This window comes from Phocoena phocoena, chromosome 1 (genome assembly GCF_963924675.1).
Source record: "Phocoena phocoena chromosome 1, mPhoPho1.1, whole genome shotgun sequence".
NCBI lineage: Eukaryota > Metazoa > Chordata > Mammalia > Artiodactyla > Phocoenidae > Phocoena > Phocoena phocoena.
Genome location: NC_089219.1, coordinates 44600869 through 44615995, shown reverse-complemented (window position 1 = coordinate 44615995; position 15127 = coordinate 44600869). Strand labels below are relative to the sequence as shown.

The window sequence follows — 15127 nt, the reverse complement described above, 5'->3', positions numbered from 1 at the left end:
CAGAGCTGCTGCTGCTGGGCTGTGAGCTCAGGGTTTCACGGCCCCACCAGGCTGCTAAGGGAGTGATGGGGTCCCCTCTCGCCCTGCTTCCAGTCGTGCAGCTCCATTTTACTCTATTTTATATGCTGGGGTTTCACTTAGGAAAAGCATCCCTCTGCTGAAAAATAAAGTTTTCCAGGCCCGGTGCTATGCTGCGGCTCTGGGCCGGGACCCACCTCAGCCTGAGAGGGTGGCTCTGGCCGGCGGCGGGTGAACAGGCAGGCAGACCCGGCTTCCCAGGAGCGGGTGCAGGTTGCTCTGGGCCACTGGCTCCTCCCCCTCTCACCCCTGCTGTGTTGTTGCTGCAGCCAGAGAACACTCGGGGTCTGTCGTGCCGTTGACTGGGGTGACAGTTTAATAGTAGCTTCCTGGGCTGTCATTTAAATCTGCCTGCCAGGTTAGTAGGCCGGGGCCGGCTGGCACGCCCCCTGCCCCCCCACCCCACCCCCGGATCTTCGTTCTGCTGGCAGTGGTCGTCTTGGCAACGCCAGGGCCTGGCGAGCTCTGCAGAAGGGTAACCGTCGGGGGGGAGCAGCTCTTTCATCTCCCCGACCCGGGTACAAGTGGCCCAGCTGCCTTAGGGCTGGGCGGCAGGGCCAGAGCCAGGCCGCTCGGTGCTGGTCCAAGCCTGAGAGAGGAAGTGGGAACAGACGAGCCCCTTCTGTGCACAGGGCTCCAAGGTGAGGGTTTGCATCTTTGTCCTCCCAGACTCTCAACTGCCCTGGGAGAGAAGGAACCTGCCCCAGGTGGCTCCGCAACAATGTTGAGCTGGAATCACCTGTCTGTGGGTCTCTGCTCTGCCCTCAAAGAATGTTCCCTGGGGCCCATGACCTGTCTGCAGAAACCTGAGGGCAGGCAGAGCCTGCATCTCTCGCATCTCCCTGTCCCGTGTGGCCTGGTATCAATTCCCCCCAACCCCATCCTGGGCTTGCCTCTAGACATGTCCCTGCTCTTAGGACTGGGGTCTCCGCAGTGGAGTCCCCTCAGCTTCACTTTGCCCCAAGTACTCTGGGAATGCCTTCTCCTGTTTTTTATGGCTTGGTGGAGCTGGCCCAGAGACAGAAGATTGGGTCCCAGCCTCTGCTGTGTGACCATAGGCCAGTCCTTCCCCTCTCTGGGCCTCATCTTCTGATCTGAGGGGCTGGCACTACAGCAGTGTTTCGTCAAGTGTGGTTCATTGGACACTTGTTTCTTGGGAAATTAATAGATGTGGCATCCAACAAAGGCATTCCTTGGCTAAACAAGTTTGGGAAGTGCTGGAGGAAACAAAATCAATCTGATATCTTTACTGTAGGCCTCTCAGGGCCCTTAGTAAGCCAGTGGGCATAATGAATCTCCAAGGGGAAGGTAATAAATCTTAACCCAAACATCTGGGTGGATGGTCCTGCAGCTCTCTGTCCTGCCCTCTGCCTCTCTCTTCCTCTGCCAGGGCCTGATGGTCCGTGTGCACGGACACACCAAATCCTGAAGGAGGCCCAGGCAGCTTGGAGCCGTGGGTTTTGTTGGCTGCCCTGTGCTTAGCAGGGGTGGGGTGAGTCCCTAGGTGAGCTCAGGGAAAGCCAGGTCCCTGCACTGGGCCTCTGAGGGGCAGCCTGGTGCCAGGCGGGGCGAGTTGGCCCCTGGCCTAGTGGAGCTCCCAGGTCCCTTGCCACTTGCCTCCTCCCCAGCCCCAAATGGCCATTCCGCTGGCTCCTCCACACCCCATGGCCTGTTATCCCTCTCCCTGGGACACCCTTCTCTGCTCTCCTCACTCCCACGGCTTGGATGACCTCTCTTCCTTGAACACAGTCCCCTCTTCCAGGAAGCCTTCCCTGACCCCTGGGATGGTTGGGTAGCCCTCGCCTGGCTTCCTGGCCACACAGTGGGACTGGGAGTCAGAATACCTGGGCTCAGGTACAGCCCTCCCACAGACACGTGCTGTGCCTCGGAGCAGCCCCTTCTCCCTGGGCCTGGCTTCAGCTTCTAGAACAGGAGAGCGCAGAGGGGACTTCAAAACCCTGGGCTCTGACAGGACAGAGCATTGCGATTGCCAAGACGAAGCCACACCGAGCAGCTCCACCTGGCAGTCCTGGCTAATCTTTGTTTTGAAGCCTCCTGTCTGCACTGGGGCTGCAGGATGAGCATGGGTGGGGAATAACGCATGAACGATGCACATTGTCTCGGGGCAGGACGCTTCTGGGGGCGGGGAAGCTGGGAGGTGATGAGTGATCATAACAATTGCGCAAGATCATAGACTCTGGGCACAGAGGGCTGAAGATTCAGTCAGCTCCGCACTTGCATATCCGGATGAGGAGGCAGGCCCACGTGGCTGATGAGCCCAGTGTCACACACATAGCAGCTGGAGCTGCTGACTGCACACGCCGCAAACTTGCACCTTTCTGCTTTTCAGTTCATAAGGTCCTGGCACCATCCTTAGCCTGTTTGCTTCTCACAACAACCCTCTGTGGTGAAGCAGAGCTTTTATCCCTGAATGTAGGTGAAGAAAGTGAGGCTCAGAGAAGTTGTGTAACTTGCAGAAGGTCACACAGCCCACAAGTGGCAGAACAGAGTTCCATCAACCGTGAGCAGTCTGACGCTTTCCTTGGCCTGCGTTCTTGTTATAATTAGCAGCTCCCCCTTCTTTTGTCCTGGATTTCCCATTCTCTCCCCCTCTGCCCTAGGGTTGGCCCCTCCCCACTGCCCTGAGGAATCCCAAGTCCTTTGTGGCAGCCCATCTGTTGCCATGGCACCAGATTATGATGTCGCAGATCCTGGTTGACTGTGTACTGCTCCTGGGCTGTGGAGTACAGGGATTCACAGAAGTGGGAATTGTCCAAGGGATGACTGGCATGGAGGGACATAAATCCCTGGAAATAGAGAGCCACGGCCTCGAGCCCAGCTTGGGAATCACCCTGGAAGCTGGAGCCAAGGCTGCCAAGGCCAGGAGAGTGGGGGCTGGCATGGTTTGCTCTGACAGCTTCAAAAGACTGCCCTGCCCTCATCTCTTGGCGGGGCTGATGTAGCCTCTTGACAAGGGGCTGTTGGGCTCTTTACACTGCACAACCTGACGCTGGGATGCTTGCTCAGATCCCTTTTTGCCTTTCGACCTTGTGTGGCAGTGCTGCCTGGGAAAGCCACCATCCTCACTTGCCCAGAGAGAGAAGGAACTTGCCCAGGGTCACCCAGAGAGGAGGTGGCCGTGCCAGGGTTCAGGCTCAGCTCTGCTTCCAAACCCTTCCACGTGGTTACACTTCATACAGGGTCCGCCAAGGTGGTTTAGTCTAGTCCCCAGCCTGAAACTGACCATGCTGCCTCAGTTTCCCCAGGGTGGTCCATTAGCAAAGCATAAGTTGTCACAGGCCCAGGTTTATTCTACCTCACATTTCTGGGCACATTCCAGGGGAGCCCTTCATGCAGGTGCCTCTGGTCTGTGGTGGATCCGCCACATTGCCTTGTCCTGCAGCCCCTGGGATGTAGTCCAACTGCATTTGCCTCTCTGGGGTCCTCATTCTTCGCCCGATAATGCTGAGGTGGCTAAGGGACTTAGTATAAAGAGTCCAAGCTTTGGAAGCTGCCACATGGACTTGAAATCCCACTTCTGCCACCTACCACCCTCACCTCTTTGAGCCTCAATTTCCTCTTCTGTAAAATGGGATTAACAACAGCTGCCAGGATAGCTACGAGGAATCACTGGGATATTGAGTGAAAGGTGGCAGGGCAGAGCAAGGGTGGAAAATGTCCAAACTGGTCATGAGAGTGAAACAGGTCTGTTCCCCAAAACACCACCATGGGACATGCACCCGAGCCTGCCATTTCCTGGCCTCAGTGCTGCCCTTCAGGACTGTGATGTTGCTTGTGGCTGCTCTGGCCTGTCAGGACTTGGCACACCGTGGGAGGCCAAGCTGACTCCCAGGATGCCGGGGAGGAAAGGGTCCGTGGCGATCATCTGGCTGGCCGAGGCCCACCCAGCGATGGAGCCCCTCCATCCCCTTCTTCGTCAAGCCTGCCTTGCTCTCCTGGGGTTTGCTGGTCATGCACTCGTGCTGACGGGCTGGGTGGACTTCTCATCCGTGTGCTCAGGGCACAGACACAAGCTCACTGAGCGCTGAGCTGAAGCTTCCATGGACTTCCCACCTATTCTTGGGCTTTTCTTCCGTATCTGATGCCCCTGGGCATTTTGTTTGGAGAGCCATGGTGGGGAAGAGGGACGTCTGACTGTGAGGTCCAACTGTGGCTCTGCTCCCACCGAGGTGTGACCTTGGGCATGTAACTTAACACCCTGGAGCTGAATTTCCCCACATGGCAAGTGAGGACAGAACAGGCCCTTTGTCGTGGGGTTTCCTGGTAAAGTGCCTAGCGCAGGGACTGGCACACAGGATGCACTCGGAGAATGTTAGAACAGGAAGAAGAAAGCACTGGAATATATGTTTCTTTTTTGAATGCTGAGCTTCTTGTGGAAGGGGCACCCTGGTGCTCATATTAGGAAATGCCCCAGGTGCCGTGGTTCATAAGTATACTTCCTTCTGATGCACTATAAGCCGTGATTTACCAAATACCACATTGGTATTTATCACCCATGTTGACCCCTCAGTGCAGGGCTCAGGGAGGCCTTTTTGGGGGTCCTGGACTGGGAGGCAAGTGAGCTCGTTCTGACTGCTGCCTTCCTGTGTTTCCCTGGGCCAGCCCTTTTCTCTCTCTGGGTCTCAGGCCCCCATCTGTAGGTAGACTCTGATTCCTCTGGTTTCTTCCAGCCCTGCACAGGCAGAGATGTTCTTCTAAGGAAAGTGAAGAAAGCTCAGCTTAGAATGCAGAGGTACTGCAAGGATTTGATTGAAAAGAAAGGCAGAAATGGAATGGATTCAGGAGGCCTAGCATCTGTCCCCAAATCCCTATTAGGCTACTTAGTGGGGGAGCAGTCATGTGGCTCCAGAGGGGGCCAGAGGGCCTGTGGGAGGATTTACATAACCCAAGGCTGGTCACTGGGAAGGAGCTTCCCGGGGAGAAGGAGAGCCTGGCCCTGGAGGTGCGGGAGCAGAGGCTGGACAGCTACATTTCCGATGGGTTCACTGCCCTGCACTGAAATCTACCCTGAGTTGGGTCCTGTGCTGAATCTGATGCAATCCCTGCACTGGGGGAGTGTCAGGCCAGTGGAGGGACAGGGAGGGAGAAAAGTAAACCCTGCTGGTCCCTGTGTTCTTGTCCCAGTTCTGCTCCCAGCTGGGAGTTCTGCTCCCAGCTGCTCCGACCTGCTGTGTACTTCCCTATGAGGGCACAGAACACCCCATTTCCTTTGCTTCTAATTAAGGCTCAGACCATAAAAACAGCCATAGCTGCTACTTACTGAGCATCTGCTGTGTGCCAGAGTCTCTGCTGCCTGATCTTCATACATTATAACTTCTTGTTACTTCCCCTTGGAGCCCTTTGTTTCTTTCTCCCCATTATATAGATAAGAAAACAGAGGCTCAGAGCTTAAGTAACATCCCCAAGATCACACAGATAGAAAGAGGCAGAGCTGGGATTCCAACCCCCTGTGTGGCCATAAGCGCCTTGGGAGCAGCGACTTACTTGGATGTCTTGCCCACAGATTCTCTTTCCCTCGCTCTGAACAAAACACACCTCATTAATCTTGCCACAAGGTGATCATTTACTTTTATAATTTATTATCACCAGCTCCCTGGTGCTTGCAGAAGGAGCCTCGACTTCAGTCTGGTTGTGGGGAGCAGGAAAGGCAGGTAAAGGGACTGAGAACTGGCTGAAGGGGCTAAGGCAGCTACCGTATGCGATCAGGGAAGGCTTCCTGGAGGCTGTGACAGTGGACCTGGACTTGGGGGGAAGAGAGAGGTGTGATGGGAATGGGCATTCCCCTGATGGATGAATCCTGTCACCCTTGTTGAACCTGGAGAGCAAGGCCAGGGATTGCCCGTCTCCTCCTGGTGTGGAATGAATAAGCCTTTCTCTCCTGTCCACTCCTCTTGGTCAGGGAGGCACTCGTGGCCTCCTGGGGCTATGGGAGGTTGCGTGGTCCAGCTTGCAGACCAGCACATTCTGGTCACCCCGTAGCCACCTGAGTGTATGTCCTAGAAAAGCCTCCTGTGCCCACCAGGCCCCTCACGCTCTTCTCCTTGCCCCACAGCCAAGAAGACCTGTGCGGACAGCGACTTCACCTGTGACGACGGCCACTGCATCCGAGAGCGGTGGAAGTGCGATGGCGAGGAGGAGTGTCCCGACGGCTCGGACGAGTCCGAGGCCACTTGCAGTGAGTGTTGCCCCTAGGCTGGGGGAGGGGACCTGGCTCTGGGCTCCAGTCTCCTCATCGGGTCTTCCCGGTTGGGAGGTTGGGAGGCTCGGGTAAGGTGATCTGTCATGCACAGCCTCAGACTCACTTTGTGCTGAGCCCTTGCCAGCTCCGGGCTGACAGTCCGGTGCCTCTAGTTGCTGGTGTCTGGTGACCTGTTTCTGGACTTTCCTGCCAGCCCTCCGGCAGGTTGGGCCCTGCTCCTGTAGTTCCAGGAGCTAGAAACAGCCCCTCTGTGCCCTGCTGCCCAGAAGTAGCCAGAGCACATCCTCCAGGCCTCCCCTCAGCCTCCCCCACTATTTTTGTTTTGAGGACTCTAATCAGAATTCTAATAGTGCTAATGGCGGCGGGTGCTTCTGTGCTAAGCACTGTGTATGCTTTCATTCATCTGATTCCCACAGCGGCCTCATGAGGCAGGTACTGTCACTTTCTAACTTTTGCAGAGGCGGACACTGAGGCTCAGAGAGGTTGACTGACTTGCCCGAGGCCACTCAGCCGGGATTTTGAGGCCCCAGCTCTGTCCTCTGCTCTGGGCGGGCTGATGGCAGCGAAGACAGCCAGGGGTGAGGCGAGGGCCAGAGCGGAGCCCCAGGCCCCCGCCTCCCATACTCAGGCTTTGTCTCTCTGGGATTTCTTTTCCAGGCCCTAATCCTCAAAGCAAACTTACACCCACCAGGTCATTCCGTGACATTTGTTAAATTAAAAAGGAGATGAGACAGGGGCAGGGAAGGACCCGATGGTCCCGGAGGCAGAGCTTCAGCAGAATGAGCCTGAGACAAAAGGCTGGGGTGGGGGCCGCACGTGGAGGACAGGGGGTGAGGCGGGGTGAGGGGGGGGGGAACCTGGTTGGGGGTGGGGGTGGGGCTGGCAGGGACCTGCGAGTCACAATCCCGGATCTTCCTTAAGGGTCACAGTCACCCCAGAGGCAGAGGTGGGGACAATGGAGGCCAGCGTCCCATCTAGGGCTGCGGCTGGTGATAACTGGGTTTCCTTGTCTCCTAGCAACAGAGCTACCAGTCTCCGTGGGAGAGAAAGAGAAAGGGAGAGAGAAAGGGAGAGCAGGAGCCGTCCCCGCCCGAGACAGGGCACCCCCTCGTTTCCTCGCACAGCTGCCCTGCCTTCCCCGGACTTGCTGCAGGCCCTATTCTTCCCTCACCCCACCAAGTAGCCAAAGCTGGTGCAGTCCCAGGTGTCTGGGCCCAAGGGCAGCCCAGTGCTTTGTCCTGAGCTTGGCTTCTGGAGGAACAAAGCCCAGCGACTCCCACTTGTGACTCATCCTCCTGGCAACCTTATGGGGGGGGGGGGGGGTGGATCTGTTTAGAGAGAAAGAAACTGAGGCTGGGACAGGTTCAGCCACTTGCCCAAGGCTGCCCAGCTAATATAGGGCAGAGCTGTGTGTAGCCCAGAGTGTGTGTTTGGGCAGGGGGCTGTGGCCACCGTGGCAATCAGCTCGGTCATCCAGACCCCATGCCTGCGGTTTCCCTGGACACTGGAGGTGGGAGGGGCGGGGGAGCATCGTCAGGGTCATTCCCGGGGTCTGTCCTGCTGCCTGAGCGCTGTGCTCCCCCCGCCTCCCCAGGTCTCTGTCTCTTTGCATTGACGCTCCTTTTCATCTCCCTCCTGCCCAACCCTGCACTGTCGGGCTGCCTCCCTTCCCTGCTTGCCCCTCCTCCCTCTCCCTCTTGCCGGCTCTCTCTCTGCTGCCCTGCCCACGTTTCCCTCTGTCTTCCTCCCTCTCGCCATCTCAGCACTTGCTGCCTTCGCATCCTCTGGGCTGTGCGGGTGCCCTCGGGCCTCACGCCTCCTGCCCCGCAGGCCTGCTTTGTGTTCAGCTGTAGAGCACGGTTATCTGACCGTTGAGTAACTGGAGGCTTAGGGAAGCTGAGGGCCCTGCTTCCAAGACACACAGGTGGTTCATGGCTGGTCTGCCTTCCATGACAAAAGGCAGGCTCCACAGTGTCTCTGAGGCTTGACAGGGGGCTCCGTGGGAGCTGCCACCGAGGCCACACCCTGGGGGTCGGCGGCCCGGCTCTCCTCTGGGCTCTCCTAGTGATTCACTGTGAGGTCCTGCATACTTTCCCACCCCTCTCTGGGCCCTAGTTTCTAACAGTCCAGAATTCCAAAGACTGTGATTCTAATACTCCTGGACTCTTAGGATTCTGAGGCCCTCTTTCTCCCTTGCCTGTACCCAGCTGGGGCACAAGGCCCAGGATCCCACATTCCATGCACAGTTACATTGGTCACAGGTGGGCAAGGTCTGTGGGTGGGGAGGGCTGCCTGGGGGAGGGCAGCCAGAGTGGGTCCTTGAGGGTCAGGCAGAATTTGCAGGAGCAGGACCTGGTAACAGGCTTGCTCACAGCCTCAGGACCTGGTAACAGGCTTGCTCACAGCCTCCTGACCAAGTGAGAACCTGGCAGCCAATTCACTGCCCATTTAATTGGCGTTGTCATAGCAACCTCCACAGCCTACCAGGTTCCTGGGGACTGTGCCAGCTTCCAGGATAGAGCCCCCTGCCTACCTGCAAAGAAAGATTATAGGCAGTAGTAAAGGGTAGTGGGTTTGATGTCTGATATATTTGGGTTTAGGTCCTTTAACCTGTGAGACCTCAGGCAAGTTGTCCAATCTCCCTGAGCCTCAGTTCATTTGTCTGCAAAATGGGGTCGTGGTACCTACCTTACGGGGGGTTATGAGGATCAAATGAACAAAATGCACGCAAAGTGTCAGTGCTGGAGCAAATGGCAGTGTTATTTTATGATTACGTTTTGACTGTAGGCCCTCTCCCCAATTTAAAGCCTTAGAATAGTCTAAGTGAGGGGGGTTTGCAGGGAAGGGAAAGGAATTTGGGAGCAGGTCCCCCTTCTCGTGTTCCCCCATTATGTCATCTGCCCCTCGCTGCCTCGGGTTTCTCCCAGCTCTGTTTCCTTCCGGTTCGGGTTCTGTGTCTATCAAATTGAGCCAGGAGTCACAGTGGGAAAGCGGGGACATTTGCCTAGTTGAAAGTAGCATTTCAGCTCTAATTATAGCTCACTTGACTGGGGCCATTCGTGATCCACCTTCAGGCATCTGTTGGGAGGGGCGTGGGATGGGGGTGGGGAGGTTAGTTCAAGGTGAAGGAGTTACAGTTCTGGGTGCTGCTTATTGAAAATGAGGTTTTTTTCATGCATCTTAGAGCCTTCCCATCTGAAAGGGGGACCTCACAGATTAACCAAGCGTACCTTCCTATCAGAGACCAGAGATCTTATGAGATCTCAGCAAGGTTAGAGGCCAACCCAGCTGACCCTGTGAGAAGGAGCTTGGTGTAACTGCCCCCTTCTGCACAGTGGGACGTCCCATGTCGTGCCTCCTGGGGCAGCAGCTAGACCCTGTAGTTCCCACTGCCTGAGCCGCTGGTCCCCTCGGAGCTGGCAGTCCCCGTGCGGAGGTTCTCTGCCGCTGTGCCTCTCGTGATCTGACACTGCAGATGTGCTTGCTCAATAGGTAGCTGTCAAGCACTTTCATTCTTTTATTCAACAGACATTTCCCTTTTTGTTAATTTGTGAACTTATGAATTAGAGAAAGTACCATTGGATTTGGATTTCTGGTGCAGGCTTCTCTGGGAATTTATAAATGCCTCCGGCCACTCCAGGGTGCAGTTGCAGGCCCTTGGTGACTTGGAGGATTCCTGATGTCTGAGAGACAGTGGGGCTTGTCACTCCTGCCTCGGAGAACCTGGGGTTACTTGGACAGCAGGCCAGAGGCATCCCTTGCGGCATCTGTTTCTGAGAGAGAGAGAGAGAGAGAGAGAGAGAGAGAGAGAGGAGGGAGGGAGAGAGAGAGGGCAGGAGAGGACAAGAGGTGGAGAGAGGGAGAGGTGTTCGGTTCAGGGGTGGAGGCCGCGTCGTGGCAGGCCGCGTGGACTCTAATAATGTGTAATGTGCATCCCCAGAGGTGAGACCAGGGCCCTCCCAGCCCTTTGTATCTGCACTTCATGAAATAAAACTAGGGCAACTGTTTGCTGAGTTCCAAGTTTGCTCCAGGCCCTGAGTGAAGGGATTTCCATGTTTCCTCATTTAAACCACCCACCAACCCTGGGAGATTATGTAGCCCCTTTTTCAGGTGAGGGGAGCCAGGGTGCAGAGAGGCTAAGTGACTTGTTGAAGGACCTTCATGTTAGTAAATGAGATTTGGACCCAGGCCTGTCCGGCTCCAAACCCATGCTCTGTCTCCTGCGTCGTGCTGCCTGGGGCCTTTAGCTTTAGTTATCCTGAAAGTGGACGTCAGACGGCCATCTGCTATCTCGCAGACTCTGCCTGAGCAAAGGTCCGGTGAGCCTCGTCCCTCCAGTGACCCCTCTGCAGCCCAGGGTTGCCGGGAGACTGGTGGGGCCTACTTTTCTCACGTGCAGTGTCCAGTGCCATAAGTTAAGCAGTGCAATTGGAGTTGAGGGACCTGGGGAGGAAGCCCAGCTCTGCCCTTTACCACAAGACTTCGAGCAAACGACTTTCGCTCTCTGGGCTTTGCTCTCCCCACCCACCTCGTGAGGAGATACTGCACATCAACACTCCCCAGACTCGCTTCCCAGGGCTGAGTGGTGAGAAGCCTCACCCAGGAGCCCGTGGGGCAAGGTCTGTGTCCTGCTTTGGGGAACAGCTGCACCCCAACGGAGACGGCAAGGTTCTAGGAGAGACAGCAGTTGGAGCACCCAGCATCTAGTAGCTGGGCAGGTCACTTCCCCTCTCTGGGCCTCTGCCTCCTGTCACTCCAGTGGCTGCTCCTCAGTGTGCCCTCCAAGGCCTCTTGTGTCCCGGCGTTCCAGGAAGGTGCCTTGGCTCTGTGAGGGTAGGAGGGCTGGTGTCAGGCACTGCTGAATCCTCGAGAGCCTGTAATTAGAGCTGTCTATTTAGGGACACAGCAAATGTCTTATTAATTATAAAGAAAGGAAGCAGACGGATTGTTTAATCATTGTCCTTGCTGAAAGGTTATGCAGTTAACTGTATAAATATTCATTCAGAATTCAAGCAGCTGCCTGCTGCACTGGGGTATGCGGAACCAGGCCCCCAGAGATGGTGCGGACAGGTCAAGGGCCATTTCAGTCACCTGGGCTTTTGGGCAGAGAGTTTGGGGCTGGTTCTGGGCCACTTCTCTACCCACAGGAGCAGGAGGGGTTTGATGGAGAAGGGCAGGGTTTTTAGTCCAAGGAACCGGGACTCTGCCCTTCACGGCTGTGCATTTTGGGCCAGTTACTTGGTCTCTCTGAGCCTCGGTTTCCTTATCTGTAAAATGGGGTGCTTACCTGCAGGACCACTGCCCTACTCCATTCCAGGGGTGCCACTGACATGATGATCTTTGTGAATGGTGCCCCTGGAGTTTGCACTCACAGCCTGCAGGGCCCACTTACCTGGCAGGGTGAGGGTCAGGATGACATGGGAAAGTATCAGCTCCTCAGAATGGAGCAGCCTGACCCACTGTAGGTGCCCAGTAAATGTGGCTCCCTGCCAGCTCCTCTGTTTCCTAAGGCCTGGTGCAGGGATATATGGCTGCCTCGTCCCTCCATCCCATGGTTCCCTCAGGGGCTTGCAAACATACAGAGCCTCCTCTATCACTTTTCTGGGAGCGAATTTAAGAGATGAAATATCCTATATCTTTTAGACTTGTAGAATGATAACTCAGGATTTCTCAAATAGGGTGCATGAGAATCACCAGGGGAGGAGGAATGGGGGGGAGTTGGCGAAAATGCTGGGCTCTGCCCTCGGAAGTTTGGATTCAGTCTAGAGTGAGCTGGAGCCAAAGAACCTGCACTTCTAACAGCCCTCACACACCCACCCCTTAGTCAGGACTCCAGGACACGCTGGTCGCTGCAGCCCCCTCGTGTTCTGCTGGGCCCAGAGTGGGAAGTGCTTTCTCGGGTCCTGCAGTGCGTGGGTGATGGAGGTGCTCTGGGCCCCTCTCCTGACTCCCAGGCCGCTCGCCACCCTGCACTCACCCCGAGGAGGCCGTTGTAAAGGGTCTTTGAGTGTCAGTGCTTTCCAGGGCTTTACACGACAGTATCTGTAAAGGGAAATTTCTGTAAAATGAATCCTATGAATCCCGTATTCCCAACAGGTCACCTTATATTTGTGAAATGTATTCCTAGGGATAACTTTGGGATCCACAGTTAGGGGTCCGAGGTACTCCTCTCCCACAGCGTAGTAGTGTCTGGGGGCCTTGACTCAGATACCTGCTCCCAACCCCACCTTGTCTGTGCCCTTTTCTCCATCTCTTGTGGCCTCTCACCCCAGCTATGGAAGTAAGAGGAAGAAAAACTGGTCTGAGATCAGAGAGAAAAACTGAGGGTAAGGCACCAGTAACCTGCCACCTGCAGGGTACAGTGGACCGTGCCCAGTCTCTGGCATCAGACACAGCTGACTGCATTCTCACTCGGCTCTTTACAGCTGTGTGACTAGTACCTGGTGATGGGTGCCATGTCTGGTACACAGCAGTGCTCAATAGCTACTCACTGAGGGAACAAACAAGTCCTCAGCTCTACGCGTGGAGAGTAATAGTAGGTATCATTAGTGAGCACTGGCTGGGCGTTCTAAGTGCTTTACAGACATTAACGTAGGTGTTTGTAACAATCCTGTGGGATAGGGAATAGTATTGTCCCCACTTTATGGGCACAGAGATGAGGATTGCTGGCCAAGTTAGATAGCCAGTGAGTGACTGAGCTGAACCCAGGCAGCCAAGCCCCAGAGCCCATGGCCTCGACCTTCGTGCTGGAGGCCCCAACATAACCTTCACCCTGCTGCGTTGTTGTAAAGATTAAATGGAAGCGTCTAGCTCTGTGCCTGGCACATCCTGGAGACCACTGAGTTCGGCCTCGTGTACCCCCTGAAAGGCAGAGGGAGCCAGCCGCGGAGGTCTGAGATGTATCTGCCTCAGCTGGGTCTGTCACGTGGGACATTCTGGGACGCTCAAGACGAGAGCCATCCCCAGGCCTGATCAGGGTTCTCATTCTTTCTTCCAAATTGAGAATCAACCCTGGGGCTTCGAGCCCCTGATTGAGTCAGCCTGATTGCAGCTGCAGTAATTATAGCTATGTGGTCCCACTGGGCCCTGCTACTCGGTGGCTGCTCTCAGCAGCGGGCTCCGCACCATCGCCAGGGGAGGGGGCTTGGAGGGAGCTGTTGGGGCCTTGGTGAGCCCTTCACATCTGCAGTCATGGAGTCACTGATCTGGAAGGCAAACTGAGGCCCACATGGGGCATATCTCACCCAAGGGCACACAGCTGGAAATGGCAGAGACTCATGCAGGGCAAGGCGGCTCCACATTGCTGGAGCCTAAAGGGAAGGCTTGGAAGGGTGGAAGGTCGGGCCGGTGAGGCAGGCAGGGGTTGGCTGGATCAAGGAGGGCCTTGAGGGCCAGGGGCCAGGGGGCCACGAAAGGGTGTTAGGCAGGGCAGTGGTGGGGTCAGTTATAGGATTCAGGAAGTCTTAGGGGAAGACAGGGGCTTCTTCTCAGACGAAGAAACTGAGACATGGGGCAGGAAGGCCCTGGTGGATTCCCAGGGCCTCGGGCCAGGTGGCTGGAGCCAGGCAGTAGGACCGGTTGGCACCATGCCCTGTGTCCCCCGCGGCTAAGCCATGCACGTGTGTCTGTCTCCACAGCCAAGCAGGTGTGTCCCGCAGAGAAGCTGAGCTGTGGACCCACCAGCCACAAGTGTGTGCCTGCTTCGTGGCGCTGTGATGGAGAGAAGGACTGCGAGAGTGGAGTGGACGAGGCCGGCTGTGCCACCTGTGAGTCCGGGGTCAGGTCCCCAGGGTTTGCCAAGCACAGTCAGGCAGCCTCGGGGAGCAGTGGCCACTTGTGGGGAGGGGCCAGGTTCTCCAGGGGGCTTGGCAGGTGGAGAGGAAAAGGTAACGGTCAGGACACTAGTAATGGCCGGGCACTTTGCAGAGACATTCTTTTTCATCCTCACAAACACCTCACGAACAGCCATTATCATCCCCATTTGTGGGTGAGGAAACTGAGGCTCAGACAAGCGAGGAAAAGTGCCCAGTTCCATCTGAGTTATGGAACTGAGATTCAAATTCAGGTCTGGACAGCAAAATCCATGCGTTCTTAAACCATGCCTGCCTGACATCTGCTCATCCATTCCATACGTCTGTACTGATCTCTGAGCAAGGGCAGGGAGACCAGGGTGGGGACCGTAGTGAGAGATGGTGGTGGCCCGGGCCAGGGCACTGGCAGTGTCAGGGGTAGGGAGGGGGACTGTCGCTAAAATCTCAGATTTGAGCCCCGGTGCCATAGGGCAGGAAGACATTCCCAGCAGCCTCGGCAGGGACAGATGGAAGTGGTCACTGGGGCGGTTCCACATCACTGAGCTTCAAACACAGGGATTATCTCCTTCCCAGGGAGCGGGCCAGCAGGGCCTGGGCCAGTGGGGAGCACAACCCGACCGTGCATGTTACATATTTGATGGGCACCTACTGTGTGCCAGGCCCGGAGCCAGGCTCCGAAAGGGCCGATAAGGTGACTGCTACACAGTCCTCCCTCTGGGAGCTCACGATTAACGGGGTAGACAGACTGGCTATCATTACAAGGCTGTGAGGCTGGGCTGAGATCTGGGCAATCCCTTGGGGGCTTTTGCCAAGCACTTGTCCACCACTGTCTCCCACCCCCTCCCTTCATCAGCTTCTGTATTTCATCCTATCCATCCTTCCTGGCCCAGGGGAATGCCATCTCCTCTGAGGGCTTCTGAGTCACAGCACTCTAGGATTCTGAGTCTGGAGTTTGGATATGTCTGAAGCCAGAAGCACCTGGTTATAGGGGCAGATCCTGGCTGGGGCCAGCAGTTTC

The 15127-nt window shown here is 56.1% G+C and overlaps 1 protein-coding gene across 5 annotated transcripts in view; it reads left to right on the top strand.

Moving 5' to 3' along the window:
• Window positions 1–15127, top strand: part of LRP8 (LDL receptor related protein 8) — a 77655-nt gene that overhangs the window by 30974 nt on the left and 31554 nt on the right. For 4 of the 5 annotated variants that reach the window (XM_065872516.1, XM_065872509.1, XM_065872531.1 and 1 more), the window contains exons 3-4: window positions 6152–6274; window positions 13936–14064. In XM_065872516.1, the coding sequence (XP_065728588.1) occupies window positions 6152–6274; window positions 13936–14064 (252 nt within the window). The remainder of the gene's footprint in view (window positions 1–6151; window positions 6275–13935; window positions 14065–15127) is intronic. The other variant, XM_065872524.1, reaches the window with a different exon arrangement.